This window comes from Crinia signifera, chromosome 6 (genome assembly GCF_055691185.1).
Source record: "Crinia signifera chromosome 6, ASM5569118v1, whole genome shotgun sequence".
Taxonomy (NCBI): Eukaryota; Metazoa; Chordata; class Amphibia; order Anura; family Myobatrachidae; genus Crinia; species Crinia signifera.
The window spans coordinates 256244028-256269037 of record NC_139222.1 but is presented as its reverse complement, the minus strand read 5'-3'; the positions used below and the strand labels follow the sequence as shown (position 1 = coordinate 256269037).

General features: G+C 43.9%; 1 protein-coding gene across 1 annotated transcript in view; it reads left to right on the top strand.

Moving 5' to 3' along the window:
• The window catches only part of LOC146009233 (alpha-1-inhibitor 3-like), a 127888-nt gene that overhangs the window by 57665 nt on the left and 45213 nt on the right, over positions 1-25010 (top strand). The window contains exons 12-19 of the mRNA XM_083149394.1: positions 6891-7109; positions 9952-10024; positions 12802-12947; positions 16203-16358; positions 17755-17904; positions 19143-19257; positions 20840-20918; positions 23952-24177. Of these exons, the coding sequence (XP_083005520.1) occupies positions 6891-7109; positions 9952-10024; positions 12802-12947; positions 16203-16358; positions 17755-17904; positions 19143-19257; positions 20840-20918; positions 23952-24177 (1164 nt within the window). The remainder of the gene's footprint in view (positions 1-6890; positions 7110-9951; positions 10025-12801; positions 12948-16202; positions 16359-17754; positions 17905-19142; positions 19258-20839; positions 20919-23951; positions 24178-25010) is intronic.

The following is a 25010-nucleotide window of genomic DNA, read 5'->3' as shown; positions in this document are numbered from 1 at the left end:
GTTTCGCCTATAGAAGCCTATGGGCTTCTATTGCCGCCCGCCGTCCGCGCACCCCCCCCTCCTGTCCTCCTTTGATCTCCTCCTCCCCCAGCAGGTGTCACAGCCGGCAGGACATCTGGCTGCAGGGGGGAGGAGGAGATGCAGGGGGACACTGGCAGCCGCCGGGATGTGACGGAGACACCCGCAGACCACATCACAGGTATCGCGGGGGTCTCCGTCACCGCCACCCGATGCTAGCCGCATATGTTAGTACATAGGCGGCGGCTGTCAGGCGAAGGGTGGCGATGTACAGTATATGGCGATGGCGAAGTACAGAAGGGTGGCGATGTACATCCCGCCAATAGTGAGATGCAGGGCAGGAGGGAGGGTGTAGTGAGACGCAGGGTACTAGGGTTGGCGTAGTGAGACGTAAGGCGCTAGTGATTATTTAGTGAGATGCCGATATGGTGTGGTGAGATGCAGGGTGCTAGGGATGACGTGTTGAGACACAGGGCACTAGGGAGGATGTAGTAAAACGCAGGGCACTAGGGAAGGCATAGAAATCCACGTGACAGACACAAACACTCCCCTTACCTTCTCCTTCCTGGTTGCTGGGATACTCTGCTCCTTTTCTTGCTCCATCATGGCAGGGCTCCATATAGTGGTATCCTGCACCAGTCAGACATATTGGGTAGGAATTAATAGGATGAGAGATTCAGAAAGTGAGAGATTTGGTAAGAAATCTCCATTTTTTTTAAAGCGGCAATCATTTACACTTCCAAATCTAACTGGTTTTGCAGTGTAAATGATTGCCGCTTTAAAAAAAACCTGGATATTTCTTACCAAATCTCTCACTTTCTGAATCTCTCATCCTATTAAATCTCACCCATAGGGTGAGCTGGCAGGTTGCTGCAGTGCTCACAGTCACAGGTCACCATGCAGCAAAGTCGGGGGCGTGGCCTAATCACAGACCTCTGTGACCACACCCTTTTTATGCAAACAAGCCCCTCCAATGCAGGAGCAGGAGCAGCAGCAGGCCAGGCACATTAAGCAGACCTGGAGAGGGGACAGGGAGTCGGCCAGTGACAGATGAATCCTCGCAAAACTGCCACTGACCCTGACAAGCTGAGCCAAAAAGATACACACTGACACTAATCATCAGGCCAGTTCTGTGTAGCTCCGTGCCCCATTGGGTCTGTGTAGCTCCGCCCCCACCATGTCCATGTAGCTCCGTCCCTGTTAAATCCATTTAGCTCCGCCCCCGCTGAGTCCGTGTAGCTCCGCCCTCCACCAAGCCCCCCTGAAGCCTGGCGTTCAGTGCAGTCAGTGTACCGCAGCCTGACCGGCGGCTGAGGCAGCCCACATAGCGGGGGTGAGGGAACGGCCCACCGGGAATCTACCCGGTGTACCGGCATCCCAATCCGCCAGTGTCTACAGGGCCACTTTGCAGACGCCTTTGGTGACTTGCACAGTCACAGGAGTGTTTGCACAGGGGGGGGTGGGGTGGTGGAAGCGGACAGGGAGCTGTCACATGGGGTCACCCAGCATTTCCACAAAAATGGTGGTGCGCCCAGGAAAACTCTGGGTGACTCCATGTGAACGTAGGCAAATTTACGCTGCTTAGCAAGCCAACGTGAATCAGGTCCTTGGTTTGTCCAGATGCTTGCTCTTCTTTTGCATTACTTCTAACTCAAATTAAGGGGCCAATTCATCAAGTTTTTACATTTGCAGACTTAGCAGCACCCCTGGGCTTATACAGCAGACAAAGCAACTGGTTTTTTTGTGGGGGCCCAAATAAACCAGTTATTTCAGCCACAGTTACAGTATGGCAGACCCTGTCGCTGAAATGGTTTCTTATACTGCGCATGTCCTCTTTATGTAGATGTATTTCATCTTGCACCTCTTTTTTTTGGTGGGGTCCAAACGAACCAATTATTTCAGTTGTGGCAGACCCTGTCTTATTGGTTTGTTAAACTGTGCGTGTCCTGTTAATACAACATAAGGGTGGGCCGAAGGACCCAAGGAGAATTCAATCTTGCACCTATTCTCTTTGCATTATGGCTCTTATTCTAGTTGACTCGAATGGATGCGTATTTCGGACGGCCACCGAGTGTTCTTAGCCCCGCCTACCGTACGGATCGCTCACACCGTCCGAATGTGGTAAGTGGCCGAGCGAATGGGCCGCGAGTGGATGTTTCATGTGAACACCTCCCCCATCTGTGGGAACCCCCCCCCATTCTCCGATGGTCGGTGACCATCGAATGATGAACCGAGAGGTCAGAAAGCTTCGAGTGCTCCAGACCACTTGGACATTTCTCCGTGCGAAAGCAGGGATATGGGCGGGCAGCTGGCATCCGGCTATGTCAGCTGTCTGCCCCCACACAGATTGCCACACATACGCCCAGCATTTTCATGGGAACGCCCATAAAACGCGGGGCACACGCATATGGTAATGAGCCCAAACAACCCTTCACGCCCCTCTTCACCACCTGCTCGGATTGTTCCTACCAATCATTTTCTGCTCAGAATTCACGCCGTATTCGGACGTGCGCAGCGTTCGCACATGTGCAGAAATGCCTCTGCATATGGGCAAACACAATACATCGGCCCTCTGACCGAACACGCAGCCGTCCGACTTTGGAGCATTTTTTATTGAGGCTAATAATAACATCGGAGCAAAAAAATAATTCTGTGATTTTAGCGGTTTTTATGGTATAAAAAAAAAATACAGATCCGAAACACAAAACACGGAAGGGAGGTGTTTTTAAACAGATCCAGACCCAAAACACGGCAGGAGATACAGACCCAAAACACGAAAAGTGCATGGTGCACACCCCTACCAAAACAGGCAAAAATGCCCACAATTGAATACAATAGTAGCAAATATGGAATACCCCCCCTTAGACTGTTACCCCAAAGTATGATTTATTTGGCCACATATATGGGAGCGGAATAAAAAGGAAAAAGGATACCAGTGGGCGCCTTTTGCACACAAATATAGCAATTTATTAAATGGACAAATCACATAAAAAACAAATGTACTAATAAACAGAATATGGACAAAATAAACACAAAATATTAGATATGCATAAAATACTTAAAAAGCATGTGCAATAATAAAATGCTGATTTGATGTGGTATATAGTTACCAGGTCCCGGTAGATGATTCTCATATGCGCATATGAGGCCAGGTACTAGTGTCCTGATTTGGAAGGTAAAATTACCAGCGGTCTGTGGGAGTAGGTGGATAGTTGTAGAATCTCCCAAACCAATATTTGTAATCCACACTGGGTATTCCTTTATAGGCTTTGTAGCCCAACAGTAAATTGCAGAGTAGGTGCAGTCGACACCTTTAGGTCGATGGAGACGACAGCCAGTGGTTGTCTCACTTGCAGGTGCGGGGTCTTCAGCAGGTCCCAGTTCGGGTAGGTGAGTGCGCCGATCCGCCACACGCCTGTCAGTGTTTGGGTTGTAAAGAGCAGCTATACCGGCCAGCGAGCCAGGTACAAGCCACTGAACACAATTGAAAAAGCCGCCGTAGCGCGGCGAAACGCATCTTGAATAGGAATTCCTGTTGCTGCTGCTGTGACCGTGGACCTTGAGTAATCTTTCACCTAGCGTGAGCTCCACACTAAGTGCTACACCTCGGTCCTCGTCATCACCTCAAAAATCGCAACTTTGGAGCGTCCCTGAAGACGACACACAGCCACCTTGCCACCCTTGCGATACACGGCAGCCGCACATTCAGCAGAGCGCATGAGACCTACAAACAAGGTAGTCTCCGCCCGCCGCAGTGTTCAGCGGCTTGTACCTGGCTCGCTGGCCGGTATAGCTGATCTTTACAACCCAAACACTGACAGGCGTGTGGCGGATCGGCGCACTCACCTACCCGAACTGGGACCTGCTGAAGACCCCGCACCTGCAAGTGAGACAACCACTGGCTGTCGACTGCACCTACTCTGCAATTTTCTGTTGGGCTACAAAGCCTATAAAGGAATACCCAGTGTGGATTACAAATATTGGTTTGGGAGATTCTACAACTATCCACCTACTCCCACAGACCGCTGGTAATTTTACCTTCCAAATCTGGACACTAGTACCTGGCCTCATATGCGCATATGAGAATCATCTACCGGGACCTGGTAACTATATACCACATCAAATCAGCATTTTATTATTGCACATGCTTTTTAAGTATTTTATGCATATCTAATATTTTGTGTTTATTTTGTCCATATTCTGTTTATTAGTACATTTGTTTTTTATGTGATTTGTCCATTTAATAAATTGCTATATTTGTGTGCAAAAGGCGCCCACTGGTATCCTTTTTCCTTCTTGTCTATTTTGGGGGCGGCATCCCCCTCCCAGAAGGCAGCCACTTGCACACAGCACTTAAACATTAACCCATAGCGCTCAAAGTATATTGTTTTTGATGGGAGCGGAATAGTCTTTGTTCTCTTGTGACCAACAGTCCACTTGTTTACAAATAGATTCAAAGGAATTTAAGTTTTCATGTTTAGTTGTCTGTAGTCACATGCAAAACATACCCTCGCTGACACACAGGCGGATCTGACGGCCAACGATATTGATTTTATATCGATGGTTGCCGGGGTGCCAGCATCGTCTGTCAGGGAGGGATAGATGGTGCGGAGGGGGTGGGGTGTGCCCTCCTTTCCGTCAGGCAGAAATAGACTTGCCTGCTGAGAGGATGCCACAGGGATCGCATCAGGATCAATCAGCATTGAATGCATTGAATGCAGCTGTACAGGTGAGATTCAGATTAACTTTCTATTCGATTTGGACTATATAGTCCAAGTGAAGAAAATGGGGGTCCTGGCGTTGAGACACACCCTGTCAGCATGAGGCCACAGAAGGTTCTGCATCTTTTTGAAAGCACCCACACCTGTGGTGCAAGAGGTCCTACTGCCCATTAAAGAAAAAGTTGGGAGATATGGTCACAGACATGTGGACGTGTGCGGGATCGATTACGGACAGAACAAATGGCTGCCAGTTTGTGGTGACATTGAGATTATTTTTGAATAAATGAAGGTACGTGGAGTTGTTTTTCACCTTGCAATGGGAATGAATGGGAGTTATTCAGATCTGATCACTTCTCTGTTAATTTGCAACAAAGCCATGTGATCAGATAGCCGCCTTTCTGCCAGAGTTAAATCCCGCCTTGTGTAAGCCTGCGAAACGCTTGCAGAAATATTGCAGGTCTGTGATTAGCTGAAAATATCTCACTGACCATTCAATTATTTTGCCAGTCTGTGTGTAACCCAGGACATACTCGGCCATTGCAATAGAAACAGGCTGATAAGGGCCAAAGCTGATTCCACACACCCTACCTGAAAATGCTTGGTCATGCCTGCGTTTTTCCTGATCCACCCAGGCAGTTTCCTGTCAATCAACTTGTGAACGGCCAGCGATTAAATAAACAGACACTGGATTTTATCAATTGATGGCCTTGCACATGCGCAATACAATCTGTATGCCATACTTGCCTACCTGATCCTCTCCATGATGCAGAAAATGCTCTGTTCCTGGACTTCTCTGGTAATGTATGATTGCCATCACCTATTGTGAAACACCTTTCTTATCAATTACCTAGCTCGCAACAGGTGATGGCAATCATACATTACCAGGGAAGTCCAGGAACAGAGCATTTTGGCCCTCATGGAGAGGGTCAGGTTGCAGTGGTGGTTTTTATCTATGGGCTGCAGGGCTGCAGCCCCCTCAGGTAAAATCCACTACATTTCTCTGACAGTGAAGCCAAATGCAGTCAATGAAACTGCTCTGGCTTCACTGTGACTGGCAGTGACTTCCTATTGGAAGTCCAACCTGCCAGTCACCCAAGGCAGTCCCATTGGGACTTCTCTCCGGGAAGTCTCTACATGGGCTGCTAAGTGACAGTCCATAAAAACCAGGTTCCACACATGCGCAGTTAGAGGAGGATATTCAGTCAACAGCAGCCCGTAGAGGCTGGGGGTCAGCGCATGCGCAGTAGAAGAAGCTAATGCACATACGCCAGCCCCGCATTGAGGACCAGGATTGGCAGAGGGAACCACAAGCACATCCGCAGTGGAGAGGGGGCGTATCGCGGCAGCCCCCCTCTTTCACAGAGGTATGAGCCGCCGCTGTCGGGTAGGCAAGTATGCTGTATGCATGTTCAGCCATTCATTACTTGTCATGCCTGTGAAATTGCAGCCCAGTGATTAGGGGGGAGATTCTCTAAAGGAAAAATGTGGAAAAACCCTGTTATTGGGGTTTTTACCGCATTGTGGGATTCCCTAACCCCCCCGCCAGGTTATCGTGATGGGGGCATCACCAGCAAAACCTGGTAATGCCCCATAGAAGCCTATGGGCTATTACAGAAACCCACCGCCACCCCTCACTGACCCCCGCTGCCCCACACCAACCACCCCCCTCCCTCACCTTTGTCCGGGCAGCAAAGAGCTGTGCTGCCCGGACTTGTGACCTCCTCCTCCCTGTACTGTAATCCTCTTCCGGGTGCATGGAGGAGGAGGTGTGGCCGCCCGGCAGCAGCATCCAGGCCAGGTAAGGGAGGGAGGGGGGAGCCGCCGGGACCCACTGCACATCACCGGCCAGATTGCAAAGGACAGCTGTTAACGCAAGAGCTGTCCTTTGCCATAATTATCGCATATGTTACAGCATATGCAATAATTATCTCTGCGGTAGTCGGTGATGTGCGGCGGCCCGGGGGCGTGGATGTTACAGCTTCCCGCCCTAGGTCTGAAAAACCTCTAATGTCTCCAGCATGTTGTCCTTTAAATGAGCTGATATCAGCAAGAATTTATATTGCAAAAAGTGTGATTTTATATTATAGTATTTGTAACTAATTGCAAAAAATTTACAGGTGGTTTTATTCTTCTTATGTGTTTTACCCTCAGGCAAAGATTGCATCACATGAGGATGATGAGGACTTTCATAGGCATCACCTGGCAGAAATGTATCTGGTCTCCTTATACTCTGAGAGTCACAGTTTTCTGAATATACCTGTAGAAACAGATCCAGAGAAAATTCCTTGTGACTCCGATCTGTCAGTGACTGTGGAATACGATATCAAGAGCCGGGATCCTAAATCTGATCATGTCACGTTCTTCTACTATGTAAGTATTCTTACACAATGCTAATTCCTATCCTTACTAGGGAGCAATTGGAGATTGTATATAATGAATCCTTGTTCTCATTATTTTCTTGTTGGATTCTGCCCACAGTCCAACCAACCCACTAGTGGTAAATTTACTAAATGTTGGTTTGAATCGATTTAGCTTTTTCTTTTTATGTGAAAAGGATGCATTGTATCTGATTGCAAATTTACTAACGACCAGGGCTGCCATTATAAATTGTGGGGCCCGCGATTAATATACAGAACATATAGAACATGTGTGTGGAGCTAAAGCAGGAGTGTGGCATAAATTGGTGCATAATAAACCAGTTAAAAAAAAAAAAACATTGTCAAAGCTTGGGCTGTCAAACATCTGTATATATGTCTAGTGTCCCTTTGTGTGTCTCCGAAAACACATGCAAACACACATGCAAAAACACAGAGGCAATCACAAGGTAGCAGACTAGCTTTCAAAGCATTTGCTTCGAGTGGGGTTACTAGTATATTATATTTATATATAGTAACATTTAGTTTTTACATCACCAGCATATAATGTTAGTACAAAATTTTTGTTAACGTAGGGTTTTTAATATAAGAATTAGCTTAAAATAGGGCACAATCACAAATGCCAAAAATGTTATTTTTTATTTTTTTTTTATAACAAAGTATAGAAATATAACAAAACAAGAATGGATCGCACCCAGGGGAACTACCAGAGGAACTCTGGGACATGCTGTCTCTTTTCCTACCTCTCGCAGTAACTCTTGCAGAAAGTAGCTCACAGATACCAGGGGCAAAGTTCCAAAATGCATCGCATTCCAGAGCTTAGTAAATTCTGCAAAAAAGCAGCCCCCATAGATAGGGCTGTCAAGAGCAAGGATGGAAAAAAAGGGGGGTTGTTTGCAAGGGGCAAACGGTAAGGCAAATGTGCCTTTTTGGGCGCACTCTTTATTTTATAAATTGTATGATATGATTATTAAGTTAAAACATGACTTTTAATAGGCTTCTTAGTGTAAAATATGGAGCGTTCCTTAATTTTTGATCAGTCATTTAGTACATTATCATTGGACTGTCAATCAAACAACACATAACACAAAAACAAGACAAAGACATACATACATATACACATGATATTTGTTAAATTGAAGTGTGATACCCTTATTTATAACTTTTCACACTTCTATTGATTCACTCATGTGTTCTATTAATATTGCCTCAGCAATTGTCATTAGTTTACGTTAGTCAGCTTTGCCAGCTTGCCCAGGTATTCCCACACAGTTGTTTATATGTAATCTGATTTCAATATCAGATTGTTGGTGCTCTATAGAGGATAGTGGTGTCCCACTCTAGTAGATATTATTAGTAAGAAAGGTCCCACGTGAGAAGTGCTCCTACAACCGGTGGCTCCTGTGTGTCTGCTGTTCGATCACCCTGTCTATGCTACCATACCAGTTTTTCCCCAGGGGTCTCCTCCCTGGTTACCAAACTGGCCCCTTATTGGCCTTGCTGGATTCCAGCCCGAATGGGGTATATAGGTAGCAGCCGGCACTGGTGTCGAATGAGAGTACCAGGTTGGTTGTATATGGGAACTAAGATATAAGTCACTTCTGATTTCCAATCCAGATTGGTGAATCACCCTAGCGCTTTTCAGTATTGCACCACCAATCCGAGACTACAAAAATCTATAAAGTCGTCTAACATATTGGTCCTAGTAGATGTTTTTCTAGATTGTTCTAATTGATGATAAAAGTCTGTGCGGATCCAAACCCCCTTCTCTGTGTAAGAGCAAGGATGGGCCTGGTTATTGGAGGTGTGGCCAAATTTAGTGAGTGTTGAACAAGTCCCTTTGCAATAAAAATGTTGAAAAAATCTAGGGAAAAGCAGGGCACCACTCAGAGCAAAAGGAGACATTTTGTGCATGCTTCACATGGATGTCTCCCTGGGAATTGGGGACACCAACATGCTAGCTACTACACAGTGATAGGATCAAGTGCTGCAGTGTGGCGTTATCCTGCAACAATTGGCTTCTATCACTGAGGAGGAGCCAGCACTGTATCCAGGGGTAGACCCAGCATCTCGGGGGATGCTGGACATTAGGCCACAGTGAAAAATACCAAGTTGTAGATACAGAAACACTATAGGTTACTAATCAAAAGCGGGGACTCATGGGTATGTATAGCAGCAGGAAGTAAGCCAGTGGAGGGATCTTCATGTTCTGGGCCAGGGTTGGCGTAACCTGTCCTTGAGGTCTACCAACAATTTATGTTTTCCAGGCCACCTGTGGATTGGTAGAATACATTGATTAGGAATTAATGCAGCACATGTTTAAAAATGTGACAGTTAGTAATGATGAGTATGTGTGGTAACTCGGCAAACTGGAAAACAGGAACTAACTGCTGGTAGATCTCGAGGACCCGTTTGGCAAGCCCTGTTCTAGGCCAAATCATGTACCAACTATCTATAAACCATTGCAGACCTTTCATAGAAACAGTATTCTCCAATGTAACTGGCCTCTTTCAGCAGCTTATTGTCACACTGCATGGATTGTTCAGAAATTGTTGGGGCCTTCATATTCACCAGAATTCATTCCAGAAGAACATCTGTGGTTATGGTTGCATTAACAAAACTGATTTTCGGGAAAATCACCACACAGTGTACAGGAGTTAGATAACATTAGATCATGTCCAGGTAGCAGATTCCACACACCAAATTTGGAGAGTCCATTCCTCAGCAGCAATTGTGACTCAGCCAGGTGTTTCGGCTGTATATATTGTGAACTTGTCTACTATTATTATGTTAGTTTTGTATTAGGAAGTAATAACTTTCTCTTTTTGCTTCCACAGGTGATATCTAAATATGGAATCAGTTCATACAACAAACATAAATTAGAACTTAAAGAGCAAGTAAATCACCCAAGTGAGTATCATGTATCCTATGTACATTACATAAGATTTCACTGATCTGTGTCTTAATTACCATTGCAGACATTTATTTGAGTAGTGCAGGGGTCCTCAAACTATTTTGCTCTGGGATCCAATCAGACAATAAAAATAATTATAGGACCCCAGCAAGTTACTACAGAAGGTCATCACATCACATGTGTAGGCAGCAGACAGCACATACATGACAGCATTGTGGAGGCACAGTGATGGGAGGAGTCCAAAATATCAGACAATTCAACAGATTTTTCATACTCCTTGAATCACTGAATGAGATTAGAAAAGTCATCAGCCTGATGGTCAGCAACATGGAGTTGCGACCCCATGCTGAGAAGGTCGTGACCCACTTTGGGGTCAGGACCCACAGTTTGAAAACCGCTGGAGTAGTCCAAGGCTGACTGATTAAGAAGACTAATGGTTACAGAAAAAAAACAATGCTGTATGACCCGGGCCCATAGGTGCCGATTTATGTTTTTGCTGGTGGGTGCCCATGAAGCCACTCCAAAAATATATAGGGGAGTGGCTTCATGGGGAAGGGGCGTGGCCACAAAATAATACCAATTTATATTATACAGCACAGTTGTCTCCAGTCACACTGAATATAGACATGCCACATATTTTACTATGCAGGAGCTGCTTGTGTGCTATTCAGCGACAGAGTAGCACCATAGCATGGTGCGATTAAAAGGGCTATTTAAAATGAAAGGAGGATAGATGTACAGTATGCACCAACTGCATTCAACTACATTTTATTGTGTGAATTACTGTTGTTGTACTAACCAGATGAGGGGTAGAAAAAAACACATTTTTAGGCTGTAGGGTGAATTAGCCATTGAATACACATTAGGTTTATGTAATAAATCGATTTTAACTGCTCAGCCAATTGTAACAAGTGTGTTATTTAATTAAGAGTACTGCAGTGTTGCTTCTTTGGACATGCTTTATTTCTGTAATTTTCAATTTTTTTAGCTGTAAAATTGTAATTTTAATCTTTAAATCAAATATAAGCTAATAAATTCATCATAATTAGCGGGACCACCCGGCACCCGGTATCTGATTCCTCCAGAGAGTCCTGTCAGCTTTTAATATCTGCTCAGCCTCAGGTCACCTGAGGCTGAACAGATATTAAAAGCTGACAGGACTCACTGGAGGAATCAGATGCCGGGTGCCGGGCGGTCCCGCTCTTGGCAGTCTACCTACTACTCCAGTCCACTCCACTTGGGGGTGAGTAAGCTCAGCTGCCTCCTTGGCTCCAGGCTGTGACGCACTGCCACTGTGTGTTCAGGCGCGGTGGACAGGGCAGGCAACAGAAATCTTGGGACCCGGTACACTGATATCTCTGGCGGGCCCCCTAACCCCGCCCCCTTGAGCAATTTTTTTTAATAAACTGCATATTGAATGTGTTTTTTATTGTTACAAAAGAAACATAATTAATATTCACTGATACCAGAGGAGGGTCCCAGTAAGTACCCTTACAGGAACCAGGGGGGGTGCCTTTCTAAACCATTGCTAGGCACTGCACTGTCGCAGCTATGCTTACCGCCCCTGAGCGCCTCAGAACCTTGGGGCCCCTCACAAGCTTGAGGCCCGGTACAGGTGTCCCCTTTGACCCACCCTGTCACCTGCCCTGGCGGTGGAGGGAGAGGGAGGGGGCAAAGGTTGGCGCTGGTGCCCCGGCGGGTGTACGCATCAGGCAAAAGTCAAGTAAGCAACACGGCCCGTATAATATGTATGTATAATACAGCAATACGGCGGCCCATGGGTGCTCGTGAATTTCTGTAGGTGCTCAAGCCCTTGAGCACCCACAGAATTGGTGCCTATGCCCGGGCCTAGGGCATATCACAAGCTGAACACCCATACAGCTTTCCTTGTGACTGAGGGCCTTATTTTGGTTCATTCTTTCTGTCAAAATCCTTCTTAGATGGACAAAACCATGTGCACTGCAGGGGGGGCAGATGTAACATGTGCAGAGAGAATTAGATTTGGGTGAGTAATTTTGTTTCTGTGCAGGGAAAATACTGACTGCTTTATTTTTACACTGCAATATAGATCTCACTTTGAAGTAAAACCCCACCCAAATCTAATTCTCTCTGCACATGTTACATCTGCCCCACCTGCAGTGCACATGGTTTTGCCCATCTAAGAAGGATTTTGTCAGAAAGAATGAACCAAAATAAGGCCCTGAGTGACAGTGTGTGCCATGATTAACAAAAAAGAAAAACACATTGTGAGAATTGGTGTTGCCATGTCATATCAGTTTGAATGACAGTGCTGTAGGTCATATATTATGCGACATGTACTGTAAGAGCAATTCAGCAACCATGAGTGATTTCAGTACATGAAGTAGGTCTTAGCTCATACTTGCCTACCCTCCTGATTTTTGGGTAGTCTCCCACGGTCCCTGAAGAATAGGCAGCTCCCTGGTGAATCGGGCAGGGCTGTATGTTACTCACTGGTAATCACGGGAGACGCAGTATATGGGCAGCAGTATCAAACACTGGATTTTTAGAGGGGGGTTTCCAAATGTAATCCAAATTCTCCCTCTCTGCGTTAAAATAAGAACGGGAATCTGGGGGAATGGTAAAAGCCCTAAAAATTGGTCTTTTTATACCCTGGATACTGTATGAAATAGGGTATTAATATTTAACAGTACAGATGGTCTATACATAATGTTAAATTGCCATATCTAATATTTTCTGTATGGTCAAAAATATCAATATTGTGTCTGATTAATATGTTTTACTTTCTTTACAGCGATACATGGGTCATTCCCTCTAAATATCCATGTAGATAGAAATTTGTATCCAGTTTTTGCAATCTTAATTTTCACTATATTGCCCAATGGAGAAAATGTTGTAGGTAGAGCAGAATACAAAGTTTCAGACTGTTTCAAGAACAAGGTGAGTACAATAAACATACAGTATATAAAACCAAAATGCAACATAGAGATGGAGCCGGTCTCATTAGAGCGGCTCCTGGCTATAGAATCGCCATGTGCCATTCCCCCCCACTCTGCTAGAGTCCGACAGAAGGGGGCACGCATGCACGAGACACTTGCGTGCCCCATTCGGTTGGAGGACCTGCAGCCATCTGCCCGTCTCCCCCGCTATCCCCCGCTCGCTGCCCGCTCAATATTGCTTCCTGCCTTTCTCCCTGAAGCGTAAATGGGCAGGGAAGCACACGGTCCCCACCGCTGAGTGAGTGCGACGTGTGAGCGAGTAAGCCGCTCGATTGTCCCCATGCCAGCGCCAGACAGCGCTATGGATATGTTGCGCTGGTGGGCTGGCTGAGGCTGGCTCCATCTGTAGCACTGGTGCATTTGTATGGAAGAGTAGAGTTGTTCAATAAACACAATGGATTTGCTCTGCCTTACATAGTACCAGGGGAGGCTCCAGAGCAGGGGCTGCAGCACAGTTTAAAATTCAAAGGGGAGAAACACCAACTGCCATTCCAAAGTTGTTCTGATTCTGAAACTGACTCACTGGCAGTGGGTATGGCTCCCCTATTTGATTTTTGAACTGTGCTGCAGTCCATTCCTCTGGTCAGACAGCAGCCAGCCCGTCCGAGCACAGCATCCTCTCTGCTGCTGCAATTGTACAGGGTCCTGGGGGAAGGGCACCATAAGGGTGCGCACGGGGGGGGGGGGCTGTCTTTAGGAAGTGCCTGTGCACCCCTGGCACCCCCCGTGTGCAGGCCTATGTGCATAGTACATAAACAGAAGTAGTGCAAACAAAACAAGTAAACAAGGTGCAAAATACTAAAGCATACCTCCCTACTGTCCCAACTACAGCGGGACAGTCCCGCTAATTTTCAATGTCCTGCTGTCCCACCCACTGGTCTCGTTACCCCACGAGCGCAAGTTGGGGAGACATTTGGGAGAAGCAGTAATCACTGCTGCTCTACTCACCATGGCATTTAAGTGCCATATACACATACTGTTCCTAGTAGTGCCATTTATATAAATAATGCCCTCACTAGTTCCGATTACACTCATAACCCCCAGTTGTGCCCCTTACACATAATTTATTTATTTACAGTTTCTTATATAGCGCAGCAAATTCCATTGCGCTTTACAATACGAAACAGTGATAAAACAAACTGGATAGTTACAAACCGACATAGAGGTAGGAGGGCCCTGCTCGCAAGTTTACAATCTATAGGGATAATAGGAGGGATACATAAGGATAGGATTCCATAGCATGGCAGTCGAACCAGAATGCAAGACTGTCCTGATATTATGCGATTAGATATGACTGCTAATGGAGGTTATGTGGGGATTCTGGAATATTATAAGCTTGACTGAAGAGGTATGTTTTCAGGGAACGCTTCAAACTTTGGAGGCTAGAGGGAAGTCTTAATGTGCGAGGTCCTAAAATTGTGAATGCAATCTAGTAATGAGTGTGGATGAGAGATGCAGATCTTGTACAGAACGGAGAGGTCTGGTGGGGATATATTTTTATATAAGTGAAAAGATATATGCTGGTGTAATCAGGTTAATGGCCTTGTATGTGAGTAGAAGTATTGAATACAGTAAAACTGACAGAGCGGATCAACAGACATAGAACATCTATCTTGGAAGATCAGCCTCGCAGCTACATACAAACTGGATTGTAGTGGTGAGTCTTTTCTTAGGAAGACCGGTAAGGAGGCCATTGCAATAATCAATGCGTGAAATAATGAGTGCATGTATTAGAGGTTTTGCAGTGTCTTGTGTAAGACACATTAAGAAAGTGTGTGAGGCGAGTGTAGGCAAGTCCCTCAAGTAGCTTGGAGAGGCATGGTAGCTGAGAGATGGGATGGTAGTTAGAGAGATAGTTTGGATCAGAATTTAGTTTTTTTTCAGAATGTGAGTAATAAGTGCATACTTCAACAGAGAAGGAAAGATACCAGTAAAGAAAGAGAGATCATAGGATCAAGAGGAGAGGTAGTGGAGTAGGAGGATGAGAAGAGTGTTGAAAATCTATCCTCATTTGTGGGGTCAAATGAGGAGAAAATGCCAATGAGTTTAGGAAAGGAAGTAAGCAAGTCACTGGCTGAGGAAGAACATGCCATTTTATCTTGGGTTTTATCAATCTTGTCCTTGAAGAAGGAAGCAAGTTCTTGTGCACTGATAGTAGCTGGTGGTGATGACGTGGGAGGGTAAATAAGTGATTTTAAATGTATTAAAAAGTCGCTTGGTGTTGGTGGCAGGAGAAGAGATGATTCCCCCACTAGTGTCGCTTACACACATAACGCCCCCAGTAATGCCCCTTACACACAAAATGCCCCCACTAGTGCCACTTAGACACAAAATTCCTCCAGTATTGCCGCTTAAACACACAATGCCCCCACTAGTGCAGCTTACATATAATGCCCACAGACTCACCCAAACACTGCTGCTGCAAATTCCAATGGCTATTGAGGTCAGGAGAGCTGGGAGCACACTTCTCCAACCCCTTTGCTAAGTCTGGTGGCCATTTCATATATGATGCTGGCTCATGAACCAATCAGAGCTCTAATTAAGTCACATGTGGTCAAGCCTGTATATCTCTAAAACCTGTACTGTTGGTGTGCCTTGAGGACCGAGGTTGGGAATGTCTGATCTAGTGTATATCTGTATTGTTCACTGTTTACTTGTTACCTACCTGGCTGTTGAACAGCAATCCAAATGTAATTCCTAGTATATGCAAGTATACCTGGCCAAATAAAGTTGATTGTGATTATTATATTATTATTTAATGTTAATGGCGGTTATTAATTTACATTGCTATATATGTAGACTGTAGAATAACTCAGTTGAAATGATTTTGTGTATTGGGATTTAGTTTAAGTATCATATGAAAGTAGTGCTGCAGTGTAACAAAGAGCAGATAAAGGTCTTCTTGTGCTGATATGCACATACTGGATGTCAAGTGGAGATGTAGTCTAGAGGCTGTCAATTTATGGTAGCTACTGTACTGTCTGGTTCCTTTTATGACATGCAAATGGTATCCTGATCTGAGGCAATAACTTTAAAAGTAAATGCTCCATAGCAGAATATTGTCAACATCTGACATTATTATTTTATTATTACAGTATTATTATTTTAGAATCAAAAGAGAAAAGAAAGTTCTACAAGTTTATTTTATTTGACTACTGTTTTTACTTTAAAATCTTCTATTTGCAATATGTCACAGGTCCAACTCAGTTTCTCTGAAGCTCAGGTCCGTCCTGGAGAACACGTGCATCTAAAAGTTACAGCAGAGTCTGGATCCTGGTGCTCTGTGCGATCTGTGGATAAAGGTTTCTTACTCCATGCACCTCTTGAAGACTCATCAGTTACAGATCTTTTAGTAAGTTTACATTTATTCTCTACTAGTTAAAAAGTCTGTCAAAATGATGGACACCAGGGTGGGATTATGGGGGACGGAGGGAGCAGACATTATGTAGGAGCAGCCCTCCAGTGGTGGCCGGTGCATCACAGAGTTGAGGAGCAGCATTTGGCTTTTATTATAAAGGATACTATCTCAAAAAGAAATGATGTATCGCTATGTTTAAAAAATCACACGCAGAGACGGGCTCCAATAAGTGCCGGTCCGTGTGATCACTGTACTTCCTGGTTCGGACTAAGATCACGGTCATGCCACTGCACATGCAAGGTCTGCTCACTGAGTAGTTGCTGGTGGGGATTACAGGAGATCCCTCTCCTAGAACATTGCCCTCTCTTGGTACATATCTGCTGCAGTCCCCACCTTCTTAAATCCAGGGAATATTTAATTTTTGTGGTCTACCCTGCTATATCCTATTAATAAATTTAAGTGGATAATTACAATGCATCTATCTTAAATGGGGTAGTATACACATTGGGTGGGTTCACATAAAATAGTTTTGAGTAGTTGTGGCTTACAGTATAGGATTCCAAGTTTGTCTACCAGATTCAATATAAAGTCAATGTTGAAGTACTATGTGATCTATTTAGTAAATGTATAAAAGGTTTTTCTCTAGTATTTCAGCTGGAGAAAGCCTAAAATATAGATAAATATTTTGTCTATATATTATAGAGTAAATCAGTGATTTTACTTAGGTTTCCATGGGGGCTGAACATTAATACTATTGATATACAGATGGAACCCCTCTCATGCTTGCCCGGCGCTCGCCAGAACGTCTACACTGGTGAGTGCTGGCAGAGAGGGACTCCCAGTATCTCGGCGGCTGCACAGCGTGACCCTGCCCATCTCTGCTTCAGGGAGACGGGCAGGGTTAGGGGGGTTTGGGGTGACGGTGGGGACCGGCGATGTAGGCAGCGGGGAACTCTATCAGAACGGGAAACACGAACGTCTCGTGCACATGCTCCCCCTTCAATCGGCTGCAAAGAAGAGGCCAGCTCCATCTGTAGCTGAGAGAAATTAATGCTTCTATGAAATACACAAATCCATATCTTGAATGTGTTATGTCTTGTGTCACTGGAGGAATCATGGAACAGATATTTCTCTCCGCACCTTCTCCGTTGGAACCTGTTCTGCAAATGCAGTGAGTAAAGACATCTGTTGCTGGTTTTTGCAATGGCAGCCTAGTTTTTTGCCTCCCTGGAACGTGCTTTGATCACATGGTCCCCACATGATCACATACATATGGGGAGAGTAGAAAAAAAAGCTGCCAATTCTGAACCGACTTTTGCAAATAACTAGTAGTCAAATCAGAAGAATTTTATATTAAACAGATGTATTTCTGTTATCATTTTGTGTACAGCTACAGAATATTGGAGAAATGATTCGACCAAGAATACATGGCTATTATCCATTTGCATTGAGGGATCCTGTGGCGCACCATTGCAAAGAAAATGAGACTGCGATACAAAGTATTTGGGATTTTCAGCTAGATACTTACACTTTGTTTCAGGTATGTCAAAACTATGGGCAAAATTTATTAGGATGAGGGATTCAGAAAGTGAGAGATTTGGTTAGAAATCTCCAGTTTTTTTAAAGCGGCAACCATTTACACTGCAAAATCAAACTGGTTTTGCAGTGTACAATAAATGATTGCCGCTTTTAATTAACCCTATATTTGACATTTGTTTGTTTTCTGTTGTCTGTCTTGTTGTTTTGGATTAAACATCCCCTAGGAAATGATTTTTAATATTGACTAATAACATTTTAATTTTAAGCTACATCTGAGATAATTAACTGTGCCCCCCAAAAAAGTACTTTTCTTTCTCCTTGTACAACCTCTGGTTGTTAATGATATCTGCAGTGCCCTGAATCAACTAGTGTGTATGGGGCTTACAGCACAACCCAATGTCCTGCTAGTGTGTATAAGCACATGGAAAATTCTAAAATTCACGTTCTAAAATTTTTAAACGAATCATTAACATTTTAGCATGCACTACTGGCAAAAGGACTGTTGACTTCCATGTACTTTATTCACATTGTTTGAATTGCAATTTGCTTGTGTGCTATAGTCAGTATATTCACACTTACACATTTTTATTTAATCTCTATGGGGGATGCAATTGGCCTTTGTGGGGAACAGGTAATATGTCATTGACAGTGGTAACTCCCTTACGATCGGGAGTCTTCCAGTTGTTTGGGAACAGTAGGCAAGTATGAGTATACAGGGTTGGACTGGCCCACAGGGGTACTGGAAAATCCCCTGGTTCGGCTCCACCCCCTATTCTAATACCAGATTTTAGACAGTGAATTTAAATTAGTAATTGTTATTGTACAGTATTAAAGCTTCAGTTAACAGCTAGAGGTGGAACATGTATAATTAGACCATATGATATCCATGTTGTCTGCATAATAATGGTTGGCCAAGTCTCTCCCCCTTAAGCATTGGTCTGTACCAGAGCCAGTAAAGCCCCTTATGTCCCAGTCCCACACTGTGCATAATAGATAGACAGACAGAGTATATATATAGCGCCTTAGTAACATATTTGTTTCTTCCTGGACCATTAAAGTTGGGGCCACAGAATTTATGGAGAAAAAATACTTTATATTAATGTTAACTGGAGAAAATATTGCATTGAATACACATAACTAAATCTACTAATACTGTAGTTGTCGAAAATATAATTTAGGTGTCTTTTCAGAATGATTTACTATATTTAATTTGACTATTACCATTTTTTTCTTCTAAAGATGTACAATCTAAAAATTATTACCAACACTCAAATAAGTAAACCTCCGACCTGTGTTCCGAGTGGATTTGCTGGACGCTCTTCATTGCATCGCAAAAAGGAAAAAAGTACTATAGGTAATGGCATATTATGTAATTAATATCATTTCTATAAACTAGGAGAGTTAAAGGGAAAACTATAGAAATATAAATACATATTATTTTGATATTTTAAATGTGATAAAAATGTTAAGTCAATCAGTGGTCTAACTATTCCATTCTAAAACCTTATACCGTAAATCAGTGTTTTACAACCACTGTGCCGTGCCACACTAGTGTGCTTAAAGCTGTTCTCAAGTGTGCCCCCAGATCTAGAGATGCCCAAACCAGTTTACAGCCACCACCAGTTCAACTGTTATTTACTGGTCTGTTCTTTTCATCTAAAGGGCCAATGTATTTTATTTATGTTACCTGTGGGGACCCGTGTGATTGTGGTTTTTATATGGGGGCCAATAGTTTTGTTTGTTTTTTCCTGTGGGGACCAATGTAATTTGCCCTGTGGGGATCTTATGGTGTGCCTTGGCAATTTTAAAATCTTATTTAGTGTGTTGCAAGGTAAAAAGATTGAAAATCACTCGTATGTTAATAACAAATGACCCTGCAAACATAATGATAAGCGGAAATGAGGTTACACTTCAAAGTATTCGATCAAATATATTTGAATCAGGGAATGTGGCAAGAAACTAGTGCACAACCTCAGCAAATGACAAAATGTGTAACTGAAATCATAGATGTGGAACTTACAGTAGCACAACCAGGATTAGAGAGGATAACCTCACTTAAATAACCACATTCTTGTAGATCCTCCCTTCTGGAAGAGTCAAACTCCTACCTACAATCTTTATAGACATGTTTTGAAAAATCCTTGTGCGAGCAGAAAAGAAAGACAGAGATATCGGAGATACAATGCACATCAGCGGCCAAAATAACAACATGTCTAGGCCAAGAAATTATGCTGATGTGGAAGAGCGGCGAAAAAATTACTTCTTGAATTAAGCCTGCGTTTGCTTATGTACATTTACCGCCAGTATCTTCCAAGAAAAATGGCCACATGGGTCTTCCAAAGAGATACGTCCATGTCATTTGCCCTGGGTCACTTATTTGAAAGCAGCTGATGTCTCCTTCTTTAATCATTTTGTGAAGTATTTCCATTTATATATGCTGAGAGCTATAGTATTCGGAACCGGTTCTATGAACAATTCGTTGCCTTGCTAGTTTTCGAAGCTTTTGCTTCGAGGGGACTTACTAGTGTACAGATATGTTCTCATACATAATCCAATAGAAAAATAGACTGTGCAGGCAAGGCTATATACTGTAGTACAGATCTGTATTATATAGTCCAAATCTAATGTGTTTGCCTTGCCGTGCGATTCGATCCCGATTTTGATCCGGATCAAATCTGAAATGAATAGCAAAGCAATCACATCTTGTGTAGTATACCCCTAAAGTTTTATAAACATACTTTCAGCAGAATGTGAGGCAGACATACAGTATTGGCTGATTTGAGACATGCTGCCAGATATTGCCTTATTTCCAGGTCTCTGTTTATACAGCAGGCAATCAGTGAATGTTACAGTACTTTATTCATGTTTCTTACATTCCCTGTCACTTGTCTCCTTCTTCCTTTCACCTATCTCTAATATTTCTTTAATTTCCCAAGAAAAAGGTGAAGAGCTGAAGAAGCCTCGCACAAGGGGATACTTCCCAGACACCTGGTTGTTTGATCTAGTTTCCGTGGGGTATGTATTTCTCTGTCCTAGCTATTATACAATGTATGGCCTTCATATTGTATTTGTTGCTGTAGAACAGGTGTGGCCAAACTGTTCCTCGAGATCTACCAACAGTTCATGTTTTCCAGGCCACCTGTGGATCTGTAGAATGAGTCAGTTGAGAATAAATACAGCAGGTTTGAAAATGTGACAGTCAGTAACGGCTATACCAGTGCAGCAGTTGGCTGGTCTGGAAAATATGGGCTGTGTGGTTGGCATTGCAAGTACAAATAGACTGTGCAGCACAGTCTATCTTTAATATATCGCTCCCCTCGCCACCCCCTGCTGGCGTTCGACGCCCGCTGCCTGATGCATTAGCCTTGCCTGTCACCGATGTCTCTAGTTAGAGTGATGTAGCTAGTAATCCAGTCTACTGTTATGCTGGCCCTGCCCATTGTTGATTTGGTAACGCCCACAGGAGACAACTTCCAGAAATTTTCCAGGGCCATTTCTAGTCCCCAATCAACCCCTGCTTCAGCCAGTATCTTGGCTGCAGTCCTGTCTGAAGTGTCCTGTGCATGCAGTGCAGCCACCCACAGCATTCCGTGGATGCTCATCTGTCATTATCAGCACTGCTTTATTCAAGATATGGGGCAGTTGGGGACAAATGTATGAATGGTAAGTAGCACTGACCTGGCAGCCGCAGCTGTCATTGCCCATACGGGATTGGTTCTAAATCCCGGCAGTCGGAATCCCGGCGTTCAAAATCCTGATGCCAGAATCCTAACCGCCGAAATCCCGACAAGGGGGGGACGTGGAGTGCCTCCCTCCCCTGTGGGGCCCGGTGCCTCGCTACGCTCGGCACACTAATTTATTCTCCCTCTTTGGGTGTCATGGACACCCATGGAGGAAGAAAGTGTCGGGATTTCGGCGGTCGGGATTTTGAACACCGGGATTCCAACCGCCTGGATTTCAACTGCATCCCACCCATATAGCACATCAGGGACAGCGCTGTTCTGGGCTGCAAGTGAGATCCCACATACTTTTTTGCATGCACAGTGAGCCGGCCGGGGAAAAGACACAGTGCTTTAGCACTAGGCTGATGTGCTGTAGAAGGTCTAGCAGCGATTACTGGAGCGGGGAGCCCACTTTGGCATCCGAGATGTTAATACATCTTGGGGCTGCTGCTTGCTGCTTCGTCGGCAAAGCACAAAGCATTATACCTCAATGTAACGTGCGGTATTGATGCCTATATGTGTCAGTTAACATTGATGCAGTAGCAGTATTAGTGGTAATCTGTATTGTTGTAGTTGTGAACTTTAATTCTGCATTAAGTACAGTATTAATCATTTACTAGTTACCAGTCCATCAAAATGATAGAACATAACAGTAATGTCAGTCGCTGGTCAAGCCCAAACAGTATCAGTAACATATCAACCGCTGAATTTCTCCGTTGGGCAACATCTACTGAGGAGGAAAGATATCTAGGAGTCACTATTTCAAGTGACTTAAAGGCAGGAAAGCAATGTAGCAAAGCAATGAGGAAGGCAAGTCAGATGCTTGGTTGCATAGGGAGAGGAATCAGTAGCAGAAAAAAAGACGTAATAATGCCACTTTATAGGTCATTGGTACGGCCTCATCTGGAATACTGTGTCCAGTTCTGGAGGCCATATCTTCAGAAGGATATAAATACATTGGAAAGTGTACCAAGAAGGGCAACTAAAATGGTGCATGGCCTACATCACAAAACTTACCTGGAAAGACTAAAAGATCTTAACATGTATAGTTTGGAGCAGAGAAGGGAAAGGGGGACATGATAGAAATCTTCAAATATATCAAGGGTTTTTACATAGTTCAAGAGGGAAATTTTCTTCAAAGGAAAAGAAGTAATAGAACACGAGGACATGCACTGAAACTGGAGGGAGGTAGGTTCAGGGGAAATGTTAGAAAGAATTACTTCACAGAAAGTGTAGTGGATAAGTGGAATAGCCTCCCATCAGAGGTGGTAGAGGCTAAGACAGTAGAACAATTTAAACATGCTTGGTATAGGCACATGAATATCCTTACAAAGAAATAAGGATTAAAAAGGGTTGAGAATACCTGAAGGATAAAAAAGGGTCAGACTAGATGGGTCAAATGGTTCTTATCTGCTGTCAAATTCTATGTTTCTATGTTTCTATCTAGTGGCCACCGGTTATTTTATTATATAGGATTGTTTAGTTTTAACACTATAACTTTACCTAAGCGGGGTTTCTTTGAGTATATTAAGTATATCAGAACTGGAAAAGGATCTAGGAGTTCAAATTGATAACAAATTGGGGTGTAGTGCTCAGTGTCATGTAACAACAAATACGGGCAACAGGATACTAGCGTGTATAATAAGGGGTATGGAGACTAGGGACTCATATGTAATTATGCCACTCTACAAAGCATTGGTTAGACCTCATCTAGAATACGGAGTACAAATCTGGGTCCCGCTCTATGAAAAGGACATCATAGAACTGGAAAAAGTCCAAAGAAGAACAAAACTAATTAAGGGGTTGAAGAATTTAAGCTATGAAGACAGATTGAACAAATCGGGAATATTTACGCTAGAAAATAGATATTTAAGGGGAGACATGCTACACATGTATAAATATCAGGGGCCAATATAAGGAACTGCCAGGCAACCTTTTTGTTATAAGAAAGGACTCTATGACCTGTGGGCATGAGTTTAGACTAGAGAAAAGAAGATTTTGTTCCCTTAAAAGGAAAAAAAAAATGATGGTCAGGGCAGCCAAATTGTGGAACACTCTTCCAGAAGAAGTGGTGTCAGCAGACAAAATTCATACATTTAAAATAAGGTTGGACAAACGTCTATTGGGTACAAACATCCAGGGGTACAAACAACAATCATAATCTGTCTTTAAATAAATCAGAATACACAACATATAATAAGGGATGTAGCAAATAGATCATACACACCAACCAAGGTTGAACTCGATGGACGCACATTTTTATTCGGCCTAACTACTATGAAACTATATGTAACTTTTGAACACAACACTAAATCTTGTTTGACAGCCCAGAGGGACACACAGAGCTGAACCTGACTACCCCAGATACTATCACTAAGTGGGTAACTGATGCCATCTGCCTGGGGAAGTCTGGAGTTAGTGAGATAAAGGATGTTGGACTCACCACCTTCCAACCATACTTCATCGACCTGATCTTACCCTACTCTGTGGTACAAGGAGAGACATTTACAATCAAAGCCCTGGTCTTTAACTATGTGAAGAGCTGTGTGCTGGTAAGTACAGTCATAAACAACAGGAATATGTTCAGCCAAGTTTGCTAACTGCAGATGCCAAAAATGAAAGTACAGTAGACACATATTGTGCCATACATTTCATTATACCCCTTTCAAAGATCCATCTTTTAGGGTGTACTTCAATGAGTAAATACAGAATATGAAATGCAATGTAAAGTACACGATACAAAATACCCAAAGACTCCTCAGCTCTGCACATAGGGGGTTATTCTAGTGCATTCAGTCCTCCGTGCATTCGAACGGAGGACCAATGTTGCACTTCTGCACATGCACACGTGCATTTCTGCACATGTGCAGACTTAGTATGCGTGCATCCATGGTGAACTTTCGGTTCGACGGGTGCACACACCCTACACGGCGTGTGGGGGGGCGGAGAAGGGCGGAAGGCGCCGGGCTGCCCTACTACCATATGGGAACGCCTTGCATTACATGGCCGTTCCCATGAGAATGCTGGGCGCTCTCATGGTAATGAGGCAGTGACGAGGGTGCGGGGGACTGGCAGCGGATATCACCGGATGTCAGCTGCCCGCCAATATCCGCTTCAGCGTGCACACATATGGAAGTGACTTGAAAGTCACTTGTATATGCGTGTACCTTCCACAACTTTCTGTGGGTGGTTATCCACGGAATACGAATGGATGTTTATGTTAAACATCCATTTGCAGCCTGTGTGGGCGAACCCTGCCTTGCCTGTACAGTAAATACTTCCCTCCCCCAGGTGCTGTTTAGCATAGAATAGTGTAAGGAGATGATGTGGGCTGTAGTATATGCTACAATACTACATTCTACTTTATCATCAAACTTACAAGATT